Below are 26,711 nucleotides of genomic sequence, written 5' to 3' on the forward strand. Positions count from 1 at the left end.
AAACACACACAAAACTGGATAATACTCAGCCAGAAGGAAGAACCAAATAATGCCTTTTGGAGCTACATGGATGGACTTAGAGATTATCATACTAAGTGAAGTAAGTCACACTGAGAAAGACAAATGTCGTATGATATCACATAGGTGGAATCTTAAAAATGATACAAATGGGGAATTCCCTAGTGGTCCAGTGGTTAGGACTCTGCGCTTCCACTGCAGGGGGCATGGGTTCAATCCCTGGTCGGGGAATTAAAATCCTGCGTGCCACGTGGTGCAGCCAAAAAATTAAAGAAAAATATTTTAAAAATAAAAATAAAAAGCATTTTTAAAAACGATACAAATGAACTTATTCACAAAACAGAAACAGACTCACAGACATAGAAAATAAACATATGGTTACCAAAGGGGGAGGGGGGAAGGATGAATTGAAAATTTAGGATTAACAGCTACACAGTATGATGTGTAAAATAGGTAAACAACAAGGACCTACTGTATAGCACAGGGAATCATATTCAATACCTTGTAATAACCTATAATGGAAAAGAATCTGAAAAAAATATATATATGTATGTATGTATAACTGAATCACTTCGCTGTACACCTGAAACACTGTAATCAACTATACTTGAATAAAAGAAAAAAAGAAAAAACTCTAATGGACAAAATATTGATATACTACAAAACTCTACTGGTAAATTTAAAATTTGATTTTTAACATGTGGAAAATTCCAGTAACACACAATTTACAATATGGTTCTCCTGCTGAATAAGAAATATTAGTATACATTAGTTTTTTTTTCCAATTTAGGTTCTTGACATTAAATTTTAGAAAAATTATAACTGAACTCTTATATTTTAATGACCACTGAAACATGGTATAACTATATTTAACTATGCATTTAAGTTATAGCTAAAATCTGTGCAACAATTTGAAAAAGATTTGCACTTTATGGATTATAAAAGCAGAGCTCAAATAAATCAAATGCTGAATGACTTCCATATTTTGGAACTAAAAATTTAATATAAATGTGATCATCAAATAGGCTAATAAGATAAAGTGTTAGGGACTTCCCTGGTGGTCCAGTGGTTAAGAATCCACTTCCCAATGCAGGGGACGTGGGTTCAGTCCCTCGTCGGGGAACTAAGATCCCACGTGCCATGGGGCAACTAAGCCCACATGGCACAACTACTGAGCGCATGTGCCTCAACGAGAGAGCCCACGTGCCACAAACTACAGAGCCCACGCACTCTAAAAACCACGCACCACAACTAGAGAGAAGCCCACACGCCACAAAGAGCCCACACCGCAATGAAAGATCCTGCATGCTGCAACGAAGACCCCGCATGCCGCAACTAAGACCCGACAGCCAAAAAGATAAAGAAAATAAATAAAATAAATATAAAACAGTAAAAAAAAAAAAAAAAAAAAAAAAGGTGAAGTGTTAAAAATATACCATTCAGGGCTTCCCTGGTGGCGCAGTGGTTGAGAGTCCGCCTGCCGATGCAGGGGACACGGGTTCGTGCCCCGGTCCAGAAGATCCCACATGCCGCGGAGTGGCTAGGCCCGTGAGCCATGGCCGCTGAGCCTGTGCGTCCGGAGCCTGTGCTCCGCAACAGGAGAGGCCACAACAGTGAGAGGCCCGCGTACGGCAAAAAAAAAAAAAAAAAAAAAAAAAAAAAAATATATATATATATATATATATATATATATATACACCATTCATTTTTTCCTTTGAAAACTATTATTACAAAATAATATAATGTAAAAAAAACATATGATATCAAATATTAAGAGAGACAAAAAACAGAAATGGTGGTTGGTAGGGTCTGGAGAGACAGGAATGGAAGTTATTGTTTCACGGGTACAGAGTTTTCAATTTACAAAAATGACAAAGTTCTGGTGATGGATAGTAGTAACAGTTACACAACAACGTAAATGTACTTAATGCCACTGAACTATACACTTAAAAATGACTAAAATGGTAAATTTTGTTATGTTTATTTTACTACAGTTAAAAATAAATAAATAGCATGTTTTAAAATAAGAAATATTAAGAATCACTAAGATGAGCTCTTCCAAATTAAACAGACAAGTAAGCCTCACAGATCAGTCTGGTTATCTCGTTGCTTTTTAAACATTACATGGGTTTCTGAGTTCCTAATTTTTTGCCCTACACTATTCCTGGTACATCTCAAAAGCTGCATTACATATTCTAAACAGAAGCATCTGGGTGCAAGTCTTATCACTGACAACTTATTTATCTGAGAAAATGTATAAGACATTACAATTTTGTAATGTTGGCACTTGAACTAGAATAATGTGCTAAGGTACCTACTAAAGTAGAATGAGACTTAGTTCTCCTACTAATCCTTCTCTGAACTGCCCAGAGATTGAGATAAAATGTTCTCGCCAACCACATGGGCATATCACTATTGCACACATGCACAACACTCGCAGCGTAATACAGAAATAACTGGTTTATAGATTTATCTGTTATTCAAACTCCTTGAGGACAGGAATAGTGTCTTATTCAAATTTTAACATCAATATTCAGCGGAGTACCTGACAATGTAGGTAATCCATAAAAATTTTCTCAACAGTTCTACTGTACTAAAATCATTTAAAAATTCAGATCCAAGCTACTGAAAAATATATGTTGAGCAGATCACAATAAAACATCTCTACATGTAATTTAAGGTTATAGTCAATTTCTAGACAGATTAATTTGAGAAATTAAAATATTATCAGATATATGCTCAAGACAGACAAAATAACTTCTATCAAAAACTATAGGGACAAGTGATGAATGAAGAGGTAGAAAACAGACCTTCAATTTTCTAATGGTAAGATCTGAATAAACAGGAAGAGGGAGGAGACTCACAAACCTGTCAAAAGTACTAGTTCCAGTAATAAAGTGCAATAAGAAAAACATTCTTAAAAATGTGGCAAAAGAAACAAAAGAACAAATAGGGACTTCGTCATACATCAAGGATTCTTAGAGCTTTCATGGAAATGGATTTGGGATTCCGGTCCTCCTGACAAGCTCAGTATCAGTATCACCCACATAAAAGTGTAGTAGACCAGAGTCAGGGGATGGAAAGCTGGAGGCAGAGACGAGAGACCTCTCAGGGACACCCACTGGCCCCTGAGTGTACTTCCTCATTCAATCCTCATCCCAACTACACTCACCCTGAAGAGGGCCTGCTCAAGCTGCCGCTGGATGTGGTTCAAATATTAGAGCTCAAGTTCTTAAACATTCTCTAAAGAAGCCAGATTGTTAAGAGTAAATTCCTCTTCATTAGTACTGAAAAACCTAAAGAATAATAGGGTACCGAAACTTGAGCCTTCCAGAGCCAGCAAAGGCAGCCTGCCTTTGGTGAGTTATCTAAGCAGCTGCTTACCCCAATTAGAGACTGTGGGGGTCAGGGACAGCTCTAACAGGCTGCTTCTATTCCCAGTTGTGTGACCACACTGCTTTTGATAAGCTGCTACATCTCTGACTAAATTGGAAATTTAATCTAATCTTATTCTGGATGTATATAAAGTGGTCTCATCCTACCTATTTATACAGCCCACTTAAAATTCTGCTGAGCTGAGTAAACCTTAAAAAAGATAAACCTAACTGCAATACTTAAAAGTGCTTTAAACTTGTGCCGTAGTGTCCTTATTTCTTTATTTTTTGACTTTTTCATTAAAGACAAGGTAGTGCCAACGTGCAGTAAAAAGGACAACAATGGTATACATTTGTGTGAGGAGAATATACACATTTATGTGCCATGTTTGGGTCTATTAATCAATGAATGACTGTGCCAGAAAGCGGATGTGAGGAAGTGAATAAAGGAGCAGAAACTGAACATGAGCCAGAAACCAAGAATGTTCACAGAAAATCATAGTCATCTTCATAAATTGAAAACAGTTACGGGGGAAAAAACCTATCACTTAGAGTCCAGAATCATTTTACCTCACAAAGTACAATGACACTAAACATTCCATAAGTTTCTTTATGTATTTTAACTGCTTTGAGTTAAAATAATGCTTTCTAGAAACATTTCCCAAGCTTATTAATAAAAGAAATGATAATAGTGTTATAATTATCACCTCTAATCATAGGTAATCACTGGGGTAGTATTCTTATTCTTGAGGAGAAAAGTATTATAATTACTGCCAGTTACTGAGAATTTACCAAGAGGCACTTTATATATATTACCTCATTTACTCCTCACAAGTTCACTGTCTTCACCCCATTTTACAGATGAAAAGGTGTTAATGGCTCTAGCAATATGGCAGACTAAATAACCAGAAAACCCTACCACTAAAAATATATGCTGGATAAAAAATACAGACATTATTTTAAATGTGTAGCTGAATTAGAAGGAGAACAAATCCCCAGGGACAAAAATAAGAAAAAAAAAAAATTCAAAGTCAAAGTGGGGCTTCCCTGGTGGCGCAGTGGTTGAGAGTCCGCCTGCCGATGCAGCGGACACGGGTTCGTGCCCCGGTCCGGGAAGATACTACATGCCGCGGAGCAGCTGGGCCCATGAGCCGTGGCCGCTGAGCCTGCGCGTCCGGAGCCTGTGCTCCGCAACGGGAGAGGCCACAACAGTGAGAGGCCCGCATACCGCAAAAAAAAAAAAAAAAAAAAAGTCAAAGTGGCAATTTTGTTGAGTTAAAAACTAAAATTCTAGGGTGACAGGAGGCTGGGGATAATGGGATTAAATAGGTAAGTAATATCAACCTTGATAACCTAAATGCTAGGGTTTGAGTTTCTCTACAGGGTCAGGAAGTAAGACTACAGACCTATGCAAGTGAGGACATTAGAACTAAGACAATCACCTACCACACACATACACACATAACACCAGGGGTATAAACAGGTTATACCATTAGGGAAAGGATAAGCTAGAAAAAATATCTGCCAGCTAAAAACTAAGGAGGAAAACAAGCTTCCGCCTCAAGATAATTTGAGTTGGAGACGTACACTATCAATACTTAGTCTAGGAACCCCATGCCAAATTAACATAAGAATTGGTCCTAGGGACTTCTCTGGTCGTCCAGTGGTTAAGACTGCACACTTCCAATGCAGGGGGCACAGGTTGCATCCCTGATCAGGTAACTAAGATCCCGCATACTGAACGGTGCAGCTAAAAAAAAAAAAAAAAAAAAAAAAAATTGGTCCTAAAATTGGCGGGTCTTCTGAAGTGCCTTACTGAGCAAATTCTCAACCCAGGTCAACAGGATTCCCAAATAAACTTCCACTGAAAGAGAACTGAAAGGCCACAATTCAAACATAATTTAAGTGTTTTTAAGTCAACAGACAAAGCTAACAGCAAGATTAGAATCCTAACATTTTCAGATAATAGAAACAACATGACAGGGCTTGTAAAATTAGAATACATAAAGTGATTAAGGACACTAAAAAGAGAGAAAGACTTGAGAAATATATATATGTAACCCGTAGAACAAATAACATCCAATGAAAGTAAAAGCACAGCTGACAGAAAATTAGACAACTAGACACAGGAGAATAAAAGCTAAAGTTTCTTAGAAATTTTAAAGGATATAAATCCTCAGCTTCGAGAAACACATCAGGGGCTTCCCTGGTGGTGCAGTAGTTAAGAATCTGCTTGTCATTGCAGGGGACACAGGTTCAAGCCCTGATCCGAGAAGATCCCACATGCCGCGAAGCAACTAAGCCTGTGCACCACAACTACTGAGCCTGCACTCTAGAGCCCACGAGCCACAACTACCGAGCCTGCGTGCCACAACTACTGGAGCCCATGCACCTAGAGCCCGTGCTCCGCAACAAGAGAAGCCGCTGCAATGAGAAGCCCGCGCACTACAACGAAGAGTAGGCCCTGCTCGCCGCAACTAGAGAAAGCCCGCGCACAGCAATGAACACCCAACGCAGCCAAAAATAATTAATTTTTTAAAAAAACTGGTAAAAAACAGAAAAGAACAGCCCAATGGTGCAAAATATAAAAGGGTGCTCAACTTCATTAGTTATCAGCAACTACAAAACAATGTGTATCACCACAAATCCACCAAAAAACTAAAATTAAAAAGACAGACAACTTACAAACATTGGTGAGAAAGTAGAGTATTAGAACCCTTGTACACTGTACACTGCATGTGGGAGTATAAATTGGCACAAGGGTTCAGGAAAACTGGCCATATCTGCTAAAGCTGAACATGCACCCCCTGTGACCCAGCAATTCCACATGTGGGAGTGTAACTGACATAAATACCTATGTTTACCAGAAGATATATGCAAAAATATTCACAGCAGCACTATTTGCAATAGCCCTAAACTGGAAATAACCCCAAAAACCCATCAATGGTAGAATGGATAAATAAATTGTGCAGTATGCCCATAGTGAAATACTATGCAGCAAGGGATACTAAATTATGACCAAGCTGCCCAGTTTTTAAATTTTCATTTGAACACAGTCACACCTACTCATGTAGGTAATTGTCTTCGGCTGCTTTTTATGCTACAACAGAGTTGGGTAGCTGTGACAGAGTCCATATACCTGCAAGCCTAAAATATTTACCATCTGTCCCTTTAAGAAAAAATTTGCCAAACCCTTAAACAGTAACCAGAATGAACAAACTGCAACTGCAAGTAATAACATGGAAGAATTTTCCAAATCTAACATATTCTATATGCTTCAAAAATTTAAGTTATGAAGAACAGGCGGTCCAGTGGTTAAAAATTTAAGTCATGAATGACAAAGACAGGCTGAACTATTTCAAATTAATCAAGACTAAAGAGATATAACTAAAATGTGGGATCTTGGTTTAGATCTTATAAGATACATTTCTGAGATAATTAGTGAAATGTGAAGACAGATTATATAGTAGATAATGGTATTGTGTCAATGTTAAACTTCCTAAATTTGATAACTGTATTTGTAAGACAATATCCTTGTTCTAAGGAGATCCAGGCTGCAGTCTGCAGTCTCTACAGTTTTGCGCTCCCTGCTAGATTGGACCCCATGGACATCAGGAACTTCTCCAGTCACTCCAAGAGTGTAGTATCACTCCTGTGGTGACTAAGATGAGTGATTTGTCTACAGAAAGTACTTTTGTTCTTGCTTCTCAGACTTACATGCTAATCTTGGTCTTTTCCTCCCCCTTTCCAGAAAGTCCTAGAATTTAGCATGATCTTGGCAAAACAATACCATTCTCAGATACAGATAATAAAATACTTAAACCTGTAGGGACCATAATGTTCACTGATTCCTAGTTTTCTAATGCTTCTTTGCCACAGAACACTTTCAGGAGTAGAAAGCTCAAAAAGAAGTCTATCAGGAAAAACTGTTCAAAGTGAAGAATTTGAAGACAACAGATTCCTCTTAGACCTGCCCATTTATTCCTGCCACTCAGGTACTCTGAAGGGAACAATTATAAAACCAAGGATCAGATCCAACTCCTTTTTCTAACAACTCTAAGCCCTTTCTTATTAACTTTCTTTTCCCTAAAATTTATTTAGCACAAAGCATGGTTTATTGACTCAAATAAAGGAAACAGATCATTGAAGTGACAGTCCTCAAACTCCCATCCTTTCCTCTACACCAGACTGACCAAGTTCATGAGAATTCCTGCCATGAAGTCAGTCACGCTTAATGGGTAGCAATTCCAAAGTATCAGTGAGAGATAGCCTACAGACTGTGACTTGTTTAAAATGTCCCAAAATTGTACTACCCAGTTCAATCACATGACCTTATTATTAGAACTGGCTTTGACAACAAATTTTACCCTGAAGTATTCATTACATTCCACCAAAGATAGATATAAAAACCCTATATACGTTCCTATGACAATTTGAAAATCAATTCCAAAAATTTTAATGATAGTCCCTTGAAACTATGTGTATCAATCTCCACAACATATTTCCTTTTGAAGAGTAATAATCATTTCACTGAGTTCTGATAGTTGCTTTAAAATCAGTCAGTACTGCGCTTTACATTTTTGTAGATATTTTAAGAAAAGCTTAATTTCAGAAAGTAAATACGGTTCGGTTCTCTAGCTTATTTTTTTTAAAGAGCCTTCCACTCTCCCTGTCTTTGAGACAGTTACTAACATCACAGCAAAGGTACATCAACCAATAAATATATACTAAACACTTGCAGTGAGTAAGAAGGTAAAGCAAGTCTTATCAATGTTCAACTGAAAACTCTGGCTTTAATTCAAAGGGCACTACAGCATTCTGTTAGTTCTCAGGTTCACAGCTCATTTACACAAAATACACTATGTCTGGAACATAAGTTGAAGAGAAACAAGAAGACATCGCTCTTTGGGACCTTCCTTAAGAACTGGATTTGAGTGCTTCCCTGGTGGCGCAGTGGTTGAGAGTCCGCCTGCCGATGCAGGGGACACGGGCTCGTGCCCCGGTCCAGGAGAATCCCACATGCCGCGGAGCGGGTGGGTCCGTGAGCCACGGCCGCTGAGCCTGTGCGTCTGGAGCCTGTGCTCCGCAACGGGAGAGGCCACAGCAGTGACAGGCCCGCGCACCGCAAAGAAGTATAATAAATGTTTAAATAATATGTATGCCTTACATGTACATTTTTACTTTTACCAAAACCACTTTTGCTACACAAGTCAGCAAACTACTTTTTATGTCTTAAAGTACTATATACTACTTCTAATTTCTCAAAGAGCTTTCATTATCACACATCATGTGATTCTAACAACTATGCCATGAGATCAGTAGGGCAAGGAACACGTTCCCAGAAATGGTACTACAGGTCGAAGTGCCTTCACACAAGGTTGCAGAGTGGTAGGATATGGCTATTTAATTCCTAAGCTCAGGGCTCTTCCCATAACACCTGGCTCAAGAAACTATTTGGTGGAGATTCGGTATCTTACATTATTTCAATTTAAGAAATGAATGAGGGCTTCCCTGGTGGTGCAGTGGTTAAGAATCTGCCTGCCAATGCAGGGGACACAGGTTCAATCCATGGTCTGGGAAGATCCCACATGCCATGGAGCAACTAAGCCCACATGTCACAACTACTGAGCCTGCAAGCCACAACTACTGAGTCCATGTGCCACAAATACTTAAGTCCACAATCCTAGAGCCTGTGCTCCGCAACAAGAGAAGCCACCGCAATAAGAAGCTTGAGCGCCTCAACGAAGAGTAGCCCCTGCTTGCCACAACTAGAGAAAGCCCATGCGCAGCAATGAAGACCCAACATAGCTAAAGACAAATAAAATAAATACATTTATTAAAAAAAAAAAAGAAAAGAAATGAATAAGAGGGCTTCCGTGGTGTCACAGTGGTTAAGAATCCACCTGCCTATGCAGGGGACGCAGGTTCGAGTCCTGGTCCGGGAAGATCCCACATGCCGCGGAGTAACTCAGCCCATGCGCCACAACTATTAAGTGTGCACTCTAGAGCCCACACGCCACAACTACTGAGCCCACACGCCACAACTACTGAAGCCCACGCACCTAGAGCCCATGCTCTGCAACAAAGAGAAGCCACCGCAATGAGAAGCCCGCGCACCGCAATGAAGAGTAGCCCCCACTCGCCACAACTAGAGAAAGCCCACATGCAGCAACAAAGACCCAATGCAACCAAAAATAAATAAATTAAATTAAATTTTAAAAAAAATGAATGAGGGACCTCCCTGGTGGTCCAGTAGTTAAAAATCCACCTTCCAATGCAGAGGACGCAGGTTCAATCCCTGTTGGGGGAACTAAGATCCCACATGCCACAGGGCAACTAAGCCCGTGCGCCACAACTATTGAGCCCACGCCTCAAGGAGACATCCCACGTGCCGCAACTAAAACCCGGCACAGCCCAAAAAATAAAGTTAATTTTTAAAAAAAAGAAATGAATGAGCTTTATTTTAGGCAAAATCAACTGGTTTTAAAGTCTATCAAGACTTCTGACTGAAGTCGTATTAAAGACAACCATATTTTAGTGCTGATCTCCAAAACCCATAATAATGCTTAAAAATAAAGTTACAGGAGTGCTTGCTGCGGCAGCACATACTAAAATCGGAACAATACAGAGGAGATTAGCATGGCCCCTGCACAAGGATGACTCGCAATTTGTGAAGTGTTCCATATTTTGGGGGGGTTAGCAGATGTAAGCTTTTATATATAGAATGGATAAACAACAAGGTCAGAGAACTATATTCAGCAGCACAGAGAACTATATTCAATATCCCAGGATAAGTCATAACAGAAAATATAAAAAAAGAATATATGTGTGCATAACTGAATCACTTTGTTGTACAACAGTAATTAACAAATTGTAAATCAACTATACCTCAATAAAAAAAATAAAGTAAAATGAAATTTTATTCTTTTTTTTAAAGTATTTATTTTGGCTGTGCTGGGTCTTTGTTGCTGCGCACAGGCTTTCTCTAGTTGCGGTGAGCGGGGGCTACTCTTTGTTGCGATGCGCAGGCTTCTCATTGCAGTGGCTTCTCTTGTTGTGGAGCACAGGCTCTAGGCACGCAGGCTTCAGTAGTTGTAGCACGCGGGCTCAGTACTTGTGGCGCACGGGCTTAGTTGCTCCACGGCATTTGGGATCCTCCTGGACCAGGGCTCAAACCCGTGTCCCCTGCATTGGCAGGCGGACCCTTAACCACTGCGCCACCAGTGAAGTCCCCTTATGATCTATTTTAAAAGGCAGAATACAACCCATGCACCTATGGTCAATTAAGACATGACGAAAGAGGCAAGGATACACACTAATTATCAGAGATATGCAGATCAAAACTGCAATGACGTATTACCTAACCCCAGTCAGAACGGCCATCATCAAAAAGTCTACAAACAGGGCTTCCCTGGTGGCGCAGTGGTTGAGAGTCCGCCTGCCGATGCAGGGGACATGGGTTCGTGCCCTGGTCCGGGAGGATCCCACATGCCGTGGAGTGGCTAGGCCCGTGAGCCACGGCCGCTGGGCCTGTGCGTCCGGAGCCTGTGCTCCGCAACGGGAGAGGCCACAACAGTGAGAGGCCTGCATAGGCAAAAGAAAAAAAAAAGTCTACAAACAATAAATACCGGAGAGGATGTGGAGAAAACAGAGCCCTCCTACACTGTTGGTGGGCATGTAAATTGGTACAGCCACTACAGACAACAGCATGGAGGTTCCTTAAAAAACTAAAATTAGAACTACCACATGATACAGCAATCCCACTCCTGTGTATATATCCAAAGAAAACCATAATTCAAAAAGATACATGGGGCTTCCCTGGTGGCACAGTGGTTGGGAATCTGCCTGCCAATGCAGAGGACACAGGTTCGAGCCCTGGTCTGGGAAGATCCCACATGCCGCGGAGCAACTAAGCCCGTGAACCACAACTACTGAGCCTGCACATCTGGAGCCTGTGCTCCGCAACGGGAGAGGCCGCAAAAGTGAGAGGCCCGCACACCGCGATGAAAAGTGGCCCCCGCTCGCCGCAACTGGAGAAAGCCCTCGCACAGAAACGAAGACCCAACACAGCCAAAAATAAATAAATAAATTTATTAAAAAAAAAAAAAAGATATATGAACTCCAATGTTCACTGCAGCACTATTTACAATAACCAAGACATGGAAGCAACTTAATATCCATTGACAGGTGGATGGATAAATAAAATATAGTATATATATACAACGGAATATTACTTACCTATAAAAAAAGAACGAAATCATGCCATTTGCAGCAATGTGGATGGACCTAGAGATTTTCATACTGAGTGAAGTCAGACAGAGAAAGACAAATATCATATGATATCACTCATATGTGCAATCTAATTTAAAAAAATGATATAGGGGGCTTCCCTGGTGGTGCAGTGGTTGAGAGTCCACCTGCCGATGCAGGGGACACGGGTTCGTGCCCCGGTCCGAGAAGATCTCAAATGCCGCGGAGCGGCTGGGCCCGTGAGCCATGGCTGCTGAGCCTGTGCTCCGCAACGGGAGAGGCCACAACAGTGAGAGGCCCGCGAACCGCAAAAAAAAAAAATGATATAGGGACTTCCCTGGTGGTCCAGTGACTAAGACCCTGCGCTCCCAGTGCATGGGGCCCAGGTTCGATACCTGGCTGGGGAAAAAGATCCCACATGCATGCCACAACTAAGAGTTCTCATGCTGCAACTAAGAAGTCCGCATGCCACAACTAAAGACCCCACATGCCGCAATGAAGATCCTGCGTGCCGCAGCTAAGACCTGGGGCAACCAAAATGAATAAATAAATAAATAAAATAAAATAAAATTTAAAAATGATATAAATGAACTTAAAATAGATAACCAGCAAGGACCTACTGTATAGCAGTGGGAACTCCACTTAATTTTCTATAATAACCTACATGGGAAAAGAATCTGAAAAAGAATGAATATATATATATGTATATATATATATATATATATATACACACACACACACACACATATATATAACTGAATCACTATGCTGTACAACTGAAACTAACACAACATTGTAAATCAACTATACCGTAATAAAGTTTTTTTAATAAATAAATAAAATATAAATTAAAAAGTAGAATACAAAATTGTCTATAGTCTATATGCCTGTAGCTACAATTATGTTTGTGTTATGCATGCAAATGTACTAAGTCTTCAAGGGATTATGGAATAACAACAATTTTTACTTGTGGAGGTAAAAAATATTTCAATTCATATTATGTTTGCCTATGCAATATATTTTTAGCCTTACAAAGTACTTTTTTCCCCTAAATCTTTCTAACTTCTCAATTAGCACTAGATAGAACCTACTCTATGTTGAGCCAGCTGTTTAATATCCAATATGACTTAGTAAGTTAGTACATAAAGTTCCATTTTGATTTTTAAAAAATCAAAAAACAAACAGCCCAAACAGTGAACTCCTACACCAGTCCAGTTTATTCAGGAAAAAAAGCTTTTTAAGGTAAATAGCTTACATGTTTCACTAAAACATTCTCTGCTTTATTGTCTCTCTCCTCCATTTTTGTTTTACACCATTACACGTTATATCAATCCCTTTCATTTTGAAAAAAGCTAAACACTATTCTGAGAAAAAGAAGTACATCTGGTACCACTGGCACTAAGTCATGAATTATTTTTAATTCTGGTTTATTCCTAAAAATATTCTTCTCTAATCTTTAAAATCTGGAAAAACAATAATGGTTTACTTCCCTGGAGTTAAATATTCCACAAATAAAGTCCCTTGTAAATACTATTTTTTAAGACACTCATACAATCCTAATTAGAAATACCAAAAATACAATGTGAATCACCTTACATATAATACTTCATATAAATCTACATGTAAATTTTATTCTAAATGATTTTATACTTGATAAAATATAATCTGTATTATATTACAGTGTTTTAAATGATGAAAACTTCAACCAGTTCCTGATTGAATAACTCTAATCCAGTTGATAATATAAGAGAACAGGAAATAAACACTCAAGTATTTGGAGGTAAAGGAACATGGAGCTTTCAAATGATTCAGAATAATATGCCCAAACATGTAGAGAAAAAGACAATGATAAAGCAAATGTGGTTAAATGCTAAAAATTGGGGATTCTAAATGAAAGTGAAAGTTCTTTATACTATTCTTGCAAATTTTTACTTTCAATTAATTTTAAGTTACCCAAAAACCTCAATTGGTCACATAGTTCAGAAAATGAAATATGCCGATTATCCAGTAGAGTAGTTCCCATTTATTAAAAAATGAGCAAGTACCTCCAATATCTAACAATGTATTTATAAATTATATGCATGTACTTACTATAATACCAATATACTACAAATATATATAACTTAAATCACATATTAAGAAATAGGTATTTTGAAAGCATTAGCTAAAAAATAATTAAAATAAAAGGAATGATCTTGCTCTGCAAATGTGAATTCAACCAGTACCCAGTAATTCCCAAATCTCTTCCTCTAATTCAATCTGTTCTCTTGAACTCCAGATCTCATTTCCAACTACCTATAGGGATTTCTAAACCTGAGGTACCTACAGGAGAGCCAACCTCAACACAGACTAAACTGAGTACCTTTCTCCAGAAACCCGCTTTTATACTCTAGCTTCCACCTTAGTGAGAAAGCAATCTGCTCAGTGGAGTCATCCCAGTCAATTCTTTCTTATTTCAGCCCCACAACCCACCCTTCCCACACACACAAAAAAAAATCACAGAGTTCTACCTCCTTGCTGTGCTTCCTAATCACTTTCAAGATAAAAGCCACACTTCTAACACAGTAAACCTGTCATTTTATGACTGATTCTGGCCCATATTTCTGCCTACTGTCCCTCAGTTCTAGCCCTGTTGAACTATTTGCAACTACATTAAAAGCCTTTAGGCTTTTATATGTTGCTATCACTGCCTGAAAATTCAATCTTCCAGCATGTCCCTAAAGAACCCATACTCTACTTTCAGGACTCAGTTCAAATGTCCTTTCCCTTGGAAAACATTTCCTAGATGAGGAAAGTCAAAGGCTCTATTCATATAGGTCACTAGAGGGTAAGTAAGCTCCCTGAAGACAAACAATACACTGCATTACTCCTTGAATTCTCAGAACTTGGCACATAATCAAATGCTAAATATTTGCTGAACTCAAATCAGTAAGGAAGGGACTTCCCTGGCAGTCCAGTGGTTAAGAATCCACCTTCCAATGCAGGGGACGTGGGTTCGACCCCTGGTTGGGGAACTAAGATCCCACATGCCACAGGGCAACCAAGCCCGTGTGCTGCAACTACTGAGCCCACATGCCACAACTAGAGAGAAGCCCCCGCACCACAAGGAAGAGCCCGCGTGCTGCAACTAAGACGCAACTAAGTCAAAAATAAATAAATAAATAAATATTTTTAAAAATAAAATAAAATAAAAGCAGTATAAAAACAAACATTATTAAAACAAAAAAACCTTCACGTTCCAATGCAGAGGGTGTGAGTTCAATCCCTGGTCAGGGAGCTAAGATCCCACATGACTCATGGCCAAAAAAAACAAAATATAAAACAGAAGTAATATTGTAACAAATTCAACAAAGACTTTAAAAATGGTCCACATCAGGGCTTCCCTGGTGGCAAAGTGGTTAAGAATCTGCCTGCCAATGCAGGGGACACAGGTTCGAGCCCTGGTCTGGGAAGTTCCCACATGCCGCGGAGCAACTAAGCCTACACACCACAAATACTGAGCCCGTGCCACAACTACTGAAGCCCACACGCCCAGAGCCCATGCTCTGCAACGAAGAGTAGCCCCTGCTCACCCCAACTAGAGAAAAGCTCACACACAGCAACGAAGACCCAACACAGCCAAAAATAAAATAAATTTAACAAAAAAAGATCCACATCAAAAAAAAATCTTAAAAAAAAAAATCGTGCAGAAAAGCAGCACCCTTTAATAAATGTTGTTGGGTTAACCAGATGATCATATGGAAAAACTGCTTTTTTTTTTTTGTGAGCACTGGATCCACTGCTCACAATGAATACCAAGATAAATTCTAAATGGATAACAGAGTTACATGTAAAAAATGACACCTACAAATAGTGTAGAAATTTGTTCTTCTACAAATACTAGAAGAACACATGGCTGAAATCCTTTATCACCTACAAGTGGAGAAAGCTTCCCAACGTGATTAAAAAAAAAACATCCATATATTTGACTTAATGAAAATAAATGTCTGGATAGCAAAAATACCGTAAGTGAAACGAACAGATTTACTGCAATATCAGTAAAACAATATTTTTTATTCTCAATTATATCTGAGAAATCAGTGAGTTATTAAAACTAAAAGTTTAGTGATGAAATAAGAACACACAAATCGGAAGCTTTTGAGATTTATAAAAAGGTCTACCAATAACAAATTCAGTAGAGGCAACAACCAGCAGACTGGAAACTACAAAAACCCGAATCAAGAGAAATGGAAGACAAAAATTATGGGAAAATATAGGACAGATAGTTCCCGGAAATCTAGTATTTGTACAATCAGAGTTCAAAAATATAAAGAAATACAGGATGGCAGAGAAGACTAACAGACTGAATGTTCCCTGAGCTAAAGAAACATAATTGAGTCTTCAGATCGTGATTTACGATAACTAGACTTATTTATGAATTTTAAAGATCAGTATTAAAAAGGGAGAAATCAGGGACTTCCCTGGTGGCGCAGTGGTTAAGAATCCGCCTGCCAGTGCAGGGGACATGGGTTCGAGCCCCAGTCCGGGAAGATTCCACATGCCGCGGAGCACCTAAGCCCGTGCGCCACAACTACTGAGCCTGCGCTCTAGAGCTGGCGAGCCATAACTACTGAGCCTGCATGCCACGACTACTGAGGTCCACACACCTAGAGCCCATGCTCCGCAACGAGAAGCCACTGCAACGAGAAGCCTGCGCATCACGATGAAGAGTGGCCCCCACTCGCCGCAACTAGAGAAAGCCCACGCATAGCAACGAAGACCCAACACAGCCATAAATAAATAACTAAATAAATTTCAAAAATTAAAAAAAAGGGGGATATCAACAAGTAACATCAGATTTTTCTGTACAAAATCAAATGTGGAAATAAGGCATAACCCAATATTTCTATACCAAGCCAAACTTTCAGTCAAAATACCAACTGCAAGGAGAACAGAATCATATTCTCACATAAGCTCAGAAGAATCCCACCTACAAAATACAATAAGATTCCAAGAAACAACATTCTAGCCACAAGAACTGAAACAGGAGAAAAAAACGGAAAAGACTTAGTACAGTAAAGACAATAAGGAAACTACAACAGTAAAATGTTAACAGTTAAGTCTAGGTAATAATTGTTGTGATGTTTAATGCAAATTTTAAATGACTCCTGAAAGAGATGCTTCCTACAGTTCAAAAGCAAGTGTTCTATAGCTAAAATTCTGTAGCGATTCCTCCTTTTTCCTATTCTATAGGATAGCAGCAGCAAAATAAAGAGCTGTAGGCTGCACCCAAGAGTACAGAAACTGAAGATGTCCCAGTGTGATAAGCTGATGTACTTACAGGGAGTTTGGTGAAGGCCGGGTTGGTGACATGTTTCCCAAAGGCATCTTCCTGGAACTGGAGAAGCTGTACCACCAGCCCAGCCAGTGTTTTATTGGTAGGAGCATCCGCATGAACATACTGCAAGATAAAGACAGAGACTCAAAAACTGGGGCAACTGTTCAGAAGACAATGGAAGACAATGTTAGCTTACTTCCCAGTACCTAAGTACTGGCCTGGTGGCAGATTTTTAAGTGTCTGAGACACTTACATAAACAAATACTGGGAGCCGTGGGGAGGGATAGATAACATGTCCTTTCAGTTAACAGATCTTAAGAATGAGAAATACTATGCCCAAGAAACCAAACCCAAGTGTCATTCTCATCTGCACCTGGACCTAAATTAGATGGTGAGATCCTGGACCTCAAACTTGAGCCTGATGCTACTGAATTGGCCTAAAAGTTTGTTCGGGTTTTTCCATAAGATGTAACCGAAAAACCCGAACAAACTTTCTGGCCAACCTAATATAATGGAATGAGACATACTGGCCACTATATTTCGCATGTGGCCAGAGAGCCAACTGTGTACAGTTTTTCAAACAAGTCCACAAATTCTTTGATACTCCTCTCAACAAGAGGTGGGGATCTATGGCCCTCCTATGTTGAATCAGGACCATCCTCAGTGACTCGCTTAAAACCATTAGAATGCAACAGAAGTGATGCTGTGTGACTTCTGAAGATAAATCAAAAAAGATCATGCAGCTTCCATATAGTTCTTTTGGGACACCCACCTCTGGAGCCCTGAACAATGAAGTCCAACCACCCTGACATCACCATACTGAGGAAGCCCAGGCTACACTGAGAGGCCACATGGAGAGTCCCCAGCTGCTGTTCAGAAGACTGACAGCACAACCACCAGACACATGAGTAAAGATGATTCCAGGTGATTGTGGCCCCCAGCTGTCAGGTCACCGCCAATCATCAAACATCCCCAGTCAAGGCCCCAGACACCACTGAGCAGAGATAATTGGCCCTACTGTGCCCATCCAAATTCCAGACACACAGGAACTCTAAGCATAATAACATGACTGTTTTTATGCATTAAAAAAAATACATGTGTGGGCACTTAAAAATGGTTAGGATGGTAAATTTTATAAGATTTTTACCACAATAAAATTTTTTTTAAAACAAATGTACACGAAAAGTTATCCATGCTAATGTGAATAATGTCAAGAAGGCCAAATTCGTGGTAGACAGACAGCAAGCGAGCATTACAGCAAGGAAAGATAAAGGGTACATGACAGGGAAAGCATAAATTACTGAGTTCAATTAAATGTAAAAACTTAACTTAGTATTAAGCATTCACTATCACTTTGAAAAGCCATCATTAATTTTTTTTTTTAACCTCCAATTTTGATCAGGAAAAAACATCTATACTTCCTTCCATAAAAAAACTAAAGTTTTCTTCCTGGAAAGAACCTCTTTCCCAGTACCACCCAACATTTCAAGATAATGTTTCTCTTGCAATAAATAATGTCTCAGTGATACATATACAGCAAAATATCAGCTACAGAGTCCACCATTAATTACTATGCCTTAAGTTGACTGGCTCTCAAGATGTGCTACTGTCAATCAAAGACAGAGCATAATATAAAAGGGCAATTCTTAAAGCTTAGTATCCTCGCAAATTTTTATTTGTTCAGGTATGTTAGCTTTCCACTCTAAATAGAGCAGCCAGCATGCAGTTACTTTGCTGAAGAATAGTATTTTGTTGGAATGCTTTATTTTTATTTTTTTTAATTTTATTTATTTTTGGCTGCACTGGGTCTTCGTTGCTGTGTCCAGGCTTTCTCTAGTTGGGGTGAGTGGGGTTTCTCATTGTCGAGGCTTCTCTTGTTGCGGAGCATAGGCTCTAGGCACACGGGCTTCAGTAGTTGCTGCATGCGGGCTCAGCAGTTGCAGCACGCGGGCTCAGCAGTTGTGGCACACAGACTTAGTTGCTCTGCGGCATGTGGAATCTTCCCGGACCAGGGCACAAACCCGTGTCCCCTGCACTGGCAGGCGGATTCTTAACCACTGCACCACCAGGGAGTCCGGAATGCTTTATTTTACATGAAATCCCCGAGACCAAAGGTTGGTAAAATCCAGTCTACTGCCTGTTTCTGTGTGGCCCACAAGCTAAGAATGGTTTTTACATTTTTTAAATGGCTGGGAAAAAATTAAAAGAAAAATAATATTTCATGACACATGAATATAACATAAAATTCAAATGTCAGTGTCCATAAATAAAGTTTTATCAACACAGCACACTCATTCATTTGCACATTGTCTATGGCTGCTTTCCTGCAAGAGCAGAGTTGAGCAGTGCAGCTGAGACTGCATGGCCCGCAAAGCCTCAATATTTACTCTTCATCTTTATAGAAAAAGTCTGTCTATCCCTGTTGTACACTACTCCTTTTTATCCTTACAAATAGCTTCCTTTTATTTAATTTAAAGGTGTCCTGTAAAAACACATTTCCTTAAGGCCACAAAGTGAAACAAATATGTCAGACATGAGCCAAAAACTGGAAACAAGTTTCATACAATTAAGCACATAAGATGTCAATTCTGTTAGTCTAAAATAATGGTTCTCTTAATTCAATAAGTCAGGCCCAAGAATCTGCATTTCTAACAAGTTCCCACGTGACACTATGTGACTGGGAACTACACTTTAAGAACCACTGGACTTTAAAAAAAAAAATCCACTTCAAATATTATCATATATCTCAGTTAAAGAACACATTTTATTATAATTTAGAAGTTAAAAACCAGGTAAGCAATTTTTTCTTTTCTTTTTTTTTTTTGCGGTATGCGGGCCTCTCATTGTTGTAGCCTCTCCCGTTGCGGAGCACAGGCTCCAGACGTGCAGGCTCAGTGGCCATGGCTCCCGGGCCCAGCCGCTCCGCGGCATGTGGGATCTTCCCGGACCGGGGCACAAACCCACGTCCCCTGCATTGGCAGGCGGACTCTCAACCACTGCGCCACCAGGGAAGCCCCCAGGTAAGCAATTTTTAAATGTTAAAAAACTTCTCACAATTCCCCTTTCCTACAATGCCAATTCCCATAAAAACCAAGTTTACTTCTCTGAGGACTATGAACTTTCAAGTGAAAATTTAACATCAGATTTTTTTTCCAATTTACTCAACATAGTAAATCTTTAATAAGTAATACTCAATTTTGAAAGTAATCAGTAATACTCAACATAGTATAACCTTTAATAAAGAATAAACTCTTCAAGTCTAACCCACAGAACTGGCACAGTACGTTGTACATACCCACAAGATAACTTTATAATCTTTAATAAGTACAAGCTTCTCAAAGGAATCACATAAAGTACTGCAAGTTTTTCCACACATGGTAAAGCAACGTGAAAAATTAATAACCGTAACTTTTTATTTTTCATATACCTGCAGACAACTGAACAGCGCCAAATCCTAAACCTGAAAGACACCATTTGGAGGAAGGTTGTTCAGCAAAAAACAAACCAACCTTCCAAGCAAAAAGTAATTTTTAATGACTTATATACATAGCTTTGTATATATTCTAAACTTCACTACTATCTACACGCTTCATTTATTGTCATTAAGAATGAGAAAGATTTCATGTGGACAGCCCTACAGTTTCAGAATAAAGATGGCCAGGTTCAAAGCCCAATCAAAATGATTATCTTAGGTATTTTAAGATCCAATTTTTAAACTACAGAACATTTTTAACTCCATTTACTTTCTCCAAATCACCCACAAAAATGATCAAACATTAAAATGTATGCAAGAGATGACATTTTTAACTAATAAATTGAATCTGACATTAATTAATGTCAGATTCATACCGTCTCAAAAGGCAGTCAATGTACAACTATAAGATTTTAAATCGACTTTTAAAAATTTCTAAGAGTAACATTCTGTTTAACCAGTAAGAATGAAGCAGGGGGACCAAATGATACATGGCAAAAGTATCACTACCACCTCAAATTTATATAATCCTACCTTCAAGGACTATCTCATTTGATTCGAACAACTGTCTGTGGGAGTCACAGTCTTACTCCCAACTTACAAATGAAAAATTAAAACATGGAAATCAAGTCATCTGCTCAATGACACCAATTAGCAGCCAAGAGTACTGAACTAACGTCTTCCAAACTAACGTAATGCTCATTCCACTATCCCATACAGACATAAATTCATTTCAACTGCTTCCAAAAATCTCACCTAAACATAAAAAGTTCTTAATAGCTTTCAAAATAATGAATCCTGATTAAAGGGAAAAAAATTTAATAATTATATAGACTACTTCAGTCATAAAAATTTTATCTTTTGATCAAAAAAAAGTTCAACAGAATGTTTTACTTAAGACAACAAAAATTTTTTTAGTCTCAAAGTATTTTGATTAAGAAAGTTAGGAGGATATGTTTGGAAAGTTGTTATCAATAAATCTGCTTTATATTCCCTGTGACATTAATATAGTATCAAAAGTTTAACTTATCCGTAAACAATTCTATTGTAGCAGATGTCCCATCTGGAAAAAAGAAAAGTCTTAAACTGTTAAATACTTTATATAAAGGGCACTGAAATGCCTTCCTTGGGCAATCTACTCTATTTTAGTAATCTTCGTTAAATCCAAAGCATCTTTATTTAAATCATCCTAAAATCTTAAATCTTATTTCAGGGGTAAGCCAAACTTCGGGAAGAAACTTACCTGGGAACTCAATGGCTTATAGATATACTTCACCTTCACAAGGTTTTATCATCTGAAAATCACTCTGAACTATGGATAGCAATATATCTTTCAAAGTTAGGATGAAAGATATGCACCCAGTAATACAAAGCAGGCAGCTTAGGTAGATAAACAAGCTTCCACACTGCTAGTGGACTGAAAACGCAACCTCAGGCAAACAGTTAATCTCTCTGTGCTTCAGCTTCCACGTACCTAAAGTGGTCACCTCCTCTGGACTCCTTTGGCTAGTTGAAGCTCATCCCAGTCAAAAAGTATTCACTCTCCTTTCTGTACTGCTAAGCCAAATGGATCAACAAAGCCTAAAAAAACAGGTTTCTATACTAGTTAATCTATTCATTCATGGAACAAATATTTACTGAGCACCTCCTATAGGCATTCAGAAGACAAAAACAATACAAAGAAGTTCATTTTTAATTTGAAATCACCTGGGTTTTATAAGTAGGTGCCTATATCTATCTTTTCCACAACACTGTGAGTTCCTTCAAGAGAGGGATTATGTGCAGCCAAAAAAAAAAAAAGGCAGGGGGGGGTTGGAGACAGGCAGACCTTTGAATTCCAAATTTGCCACTCCTAACTGTAATTCTTAGAGAAGTTACTTAAATCTCCACCCTCAGGTGTCTCTCATGTGGAAAATGAAGTAAATAACATCTATCATTCAGGACTGCTGTGAGGATTTAAGTGACTTATGTTTTAAATGCCTGGGTAAGGTGGATGTTCAGTTGTTCACTGAGTGCATACATAAACCCATCAATAAAAATGCTACTATCAATGTCATGTTTATTTCATTTATTTGCTGAGATTTATGAATTTGAAAACACACTATTAAATGCAACAGAAAAGTTTAGTTAAATCTTATCAATGTGTATACCAGGTAGAGATATATCCTGTACAGAGGAAGCAAAGAACCTTCTGGTAAATATTTTCACCACACCAACACCACTCTCAGAGGCTGATAGGATTCTGACTGTCAGGCCCAAGGGATATACAATTCTTAATCTGAGTAGGCCCAAGAAACACACTCTAGCTTTATGAAACTCTGAGAGGTCAAACCTAACTTTAATTTTGTCTTTAAGGCCTCAGGCACACTGAGCCAACATTAGCCTACTGTCTTCAACACTTTGGGACAAATCCTGCAATCAGCCTCACAGCCAGTTCCTCACCCACCCAAACAAACCTCTTAAAGATTATCCAAGCCTAAAGCTGCCCTCTTAAAATTGGGCACAAATAGATGCACAGAGTTTGGAGAGGTAGAAATTACTATTACTGTATTTCCCTTTTTCTTTTCCCTTCCTTGCTATCCAAAGGAATATTCCTCCTATTTCTCTTTGTTAAAGCTACACTGATAAAGTCATACAATATTATATGTCAATTATATCTCAATAAAACTGGGGTATAAAATCCAGACTGGGGGGAAAAATACATTAAGGTATATTAATTTAAGACCCAAAGTACTGGCTGAAGGGCACATGATAAACAATACTTTAATAATATAAATATGTTCAACTCCCTTAGCTACTACCAGAAGCTCTACTGCCAACACCAAAAAAGTGACCAATTTCCCATTGTACAAGGGAAAACAATATTCTTGTTTACCTACATGTAAATGAGAAAAAGCTACAATCCCAAACGTGACTGCAAAATTTCGGGGGGGGAAAGTCAAAGAATCAAAAAATATATTGTAAATAAAAATATATATCGCTTCTCACTTCCTAAAACCTCAGATAAGGAATGGTCATTTCTGAGAGTACCACAATGGAACGCAAAAGCACCCAAGATCCCTGTCCATGCCTAACAACTTCCAAAAGCTGATAGGCTCCACTGCGCTGTACACCCCAAATGAGTAGGTTCCTAGACTATCTTTTCATTCATTCCAACAAATATTTACTAAGCAACTACTAAGAGCAAGGCAATGAGGATCAAACACGTTCCGGGACACGTTGTAGTGAACAGGCCTAAGAAGGTCCTTGCCCCAGGGTTATGGTCCACAACGGGGGAAGTAGAGAACTGAAAAGGGTGTTCCGGAAATTTGGGGGCAGAGTATTTTTGGCAGTCTGCGTCCTTACACCTTCTAAGGGAGTCATTCCTAAATAGTTACATAAAGGGGACGCTAAAAAAACATTTGTTATAAACAAGAGGCTAACTTACAACTTTTAATACCACTGACTCAGCGGAACTTACATTCCAAAGGTAGAGCAAACAGGTAAATAAAAATAATCTCAAAAAGTGGTATGGGGCTTCCCTGGTGGCGCAGTGGTTGAGAGTCCGCCTGCCGATGCAGGGGACACGAGTTCGTGTCCCGGTCCGGGAAGATACCATATGCCGCGGAGCGGCTAGGCCCGTGAGCTATGGCCGCTGAGCCTGCGCGTCCGGAGCCTGTGCTCCGCAACGGGAGAGGCCACAGCAGTGAGAGGCCCGCGTACCGCAAAAAAAAAAAAAAGAAGTGGTATGAAAACAAAGGTGATATGAAGCGGGGTGATCTAACATGAATGGGGTTCTCAGGGAAGGCCTCACATTAGCCACAAGTGAACATTAACTCTTGCACTCCCACTATACATAACCAGAAGTAATGAAGTAAAAGCCGTCATTTTTTTTTTTTTTTTTTTGCGGTACGCGGGCCTCTCACTGCTGTGGCCTCTCCCGTTGCGGAGCACAGGCTCCGGACGCGCAGGCTCAGCGGCCATGGCTCACGGGCCTAGCCGCTCCGCGGCACGTGGGATCTTCCCGGACCGTGTCACGAACCCGTGTCCCCTGCATCGGCAGGCGGACTCTCAACCACTGCGCCACCAGGGAAGCCCAAAGCCGTCATTTTTTAATATTAGTTCTCATGAATACTGTAATTCATTATATTTAACCTGCTGTAACCAACGTCCGAGTACAATCGTCCATAGTCCGTCTTTAGCATATCAACAGCAGATAGTAAAACCTTCGTCACCTCACTTGACTTTGAAGACTAGTCTCTAAACAAAACTTGCCGCTTTTACCCCTCTGGCTCCGACAGTTTTAACAATCATAGCTCACACACCTCAAGCAGCCAACAAAAGAGGAAGATTCACACCCTCCGGGTCGCTGAGCTCGACCTGCTCCTGCAGGAGCAAGCGGGGGCTTTTGCCCGGGGTGCGTGGGCTCCCAAGAGCGGAGCTCGGAGGACCAGTGGAGTACCGTGCGCGCGGACGCCGAGAGCGCACCGCGGGGGCGTGGCGGGCCCTGCGCCTGCCTTTGTTGTCCCTCGTGGCGCGCGGGGGGAGGGGTGGCCAGAAGCCTGCGAGGCCAGTCGCCGCCCCCGGCCCCCGTCTCGTGGCCTTCCGGCCCCTACGAGCGCGCGAACCCACCTTCTTGTAGTGCTTGCCCAGCCAGACCCGCACGGAATCCAGCTGGGACACCGTCTCCGGGCTCTCCCAAAACTTGCTGGTCGGGCCCCCGTCCTTCCGTCGATAAACTGCCAGGCCCGCGGCCGCCGCCGCGCCTCCCAGACCCGCAGCGCCCGCCGTCGCCCCCAGCCCGCCGCTGCCCGCCGCCGCGGCCATCGTCGCCGTACGTCGTCCCCACAGCCCTGCCCGCCCGCCCCGCCCCGGCCCTCGCGGCGTTCCTCGTTCGCACGCGCGCGCGCAGCCGCCACCTCCGCCTCCCGGCACCGCCCAGTCAGCCCCCTTCCGGCGCGGAGAGCCGGCCCCGCCCCTTCTCGGGACCGGCGCCTAAGTGACGAGAGCACGCCCATACGCATGCGCAACACTCTCTCTGGGCGGGCCTAGGACGAGCTCATCCCCCCGCCTCTTCCGCCAGGCTGTAGGACAGTTCACAGTCTCCGCCCCCCAGCTTCGGCTTGTTAGTGTGTGGCTGTTTCCCAGATACCTGCGTCGAATCGTTATGCAATCTTCTACTGCACGGAGGTTCTGTGTTATCGTCGGCCACCGCCGGGGAGAAAAGGGCTGGCGTGAGATGTTCCGAGAGGAGAACCCGTTTAGGGTGTCGCCTGCTGGCGGAGGAACCCACACGCCGGGTGGGAATCTGCGCCTGCCTCGCTTGCCCTCAGACCTAGTGACCCTGTCGTACTTTGTAAACAACCATTTGGGACCACCACCCCTTGCAACAGCTGATCCCCTCTGTCACTCAGGCGCTTTCAAATCATAACTTAAATGTACTTCAGAAAAGTGATCCCTGACCATGCAATCTTGAACAATCATACTCACTCGACATTGTTGGCGTAACACTCACCATGACCTGGTATTTTTCTTATTTTCTTATTGAATACTTTCCACATAAATTGCATGAGAGCCTAGTCTTGACTTGTTCGCAGGTGTACCCTCAGTGCTGAGAACAGTACCTGTTGTCTAACAGATGTTCAATAAATATTTGATGAATGAGTGAATGACCTACAGGGAGGCAGAAAGCAAATAATTTTAAATTATTAACGAAATATGATTGGCCATTATGGGGTTTTGAACTTAATGCTATCTAACCCCTGAACAGCAAGTGACTAATTGCTTGTGAGTTTTTAAGAATGAAGACACTGTGATCAGGGAGGATAGGAGATTTCAAACACGTGAAAAAACTGGAAAAGTCTTTAAAGTGTGAAAGCATACTTGGTGAAATTCCTTAAGCCCATGGAGTTGAAGCAGAGATGTTATTTGGGGTGGCAGTGAATTTGGAATATCCTGTAAGCATTAGAAAACCAGCTTGAACAGAGAGAATGACATGACCAGAATTATCGATTAGGAAGTAGCTACTGCAGCAGTGTGGATGATGGAGTAGAGGAAGAAAGGCTGGAGAAAAATGCATGGACAACGAAAGAAAAAATAAATTGGACTTCATCAAAATTAAAATCTTTTGTGCTTCAAAGTATACCGACAAGAAAATGAAAAAACCCACTGAATGAGAGAAAATATTTGCAAATTATATACCTGATAAGAGACATATCCAGAATATAGAAAGAACTCCTACAACTCAATAATGAAAAGAGCAAGAACCCATTTGACAAATTAACTAATAACCAAATGGAAT

At 40.4% G+C, this 26,711-nt stretch overlaps 1 protein-coding gene across 4 annotated transcripts in view; it reads right to left on the reverse strand.

Annotated features, from left to right (window-relative positions):
• The window catches only part of SMARCC1 (SWI/SNF related BAF chromatin remodeling complex subunit C1), a gene marked incomplete at its 5' end in the record, with an annotated part of 180,427 nt that extends 155,190 nt beyond the window's left edge, over positions 1-25,237 (reverse strand). For all 4 annotated transcript variants that reach the window (XM_082663017.1, XM_082663016.1, XM_082663018.1 and 1 more), the window contains 2 exons: positions 16,963-17,082; positions 25,043-25,237. In XM_082663017.1, the coding sequence (XP_082519143.1) occupies positions 16,963-17,082; positions 25,043-25,237 (315 nt within the window). The remainder of the gene's footprint in view (positions 1-16,962; positions 17,083-25,042) is intronic.
• Between the last annotated feature and the right edge of the window lie 1,474 nt (positions 25,238-26,711).

The sequence above is a fragment of the Grampus griseus genome (genome assembly GCF_964374135.1).
Source record: "Grampus griseus genome assembly, chromosome: 10".
NCBI lineage: Eukaryota > Metazoa > Chordata > Mammalia > Artiodactyla > Delphinidae > Grampus > Grampus griseus.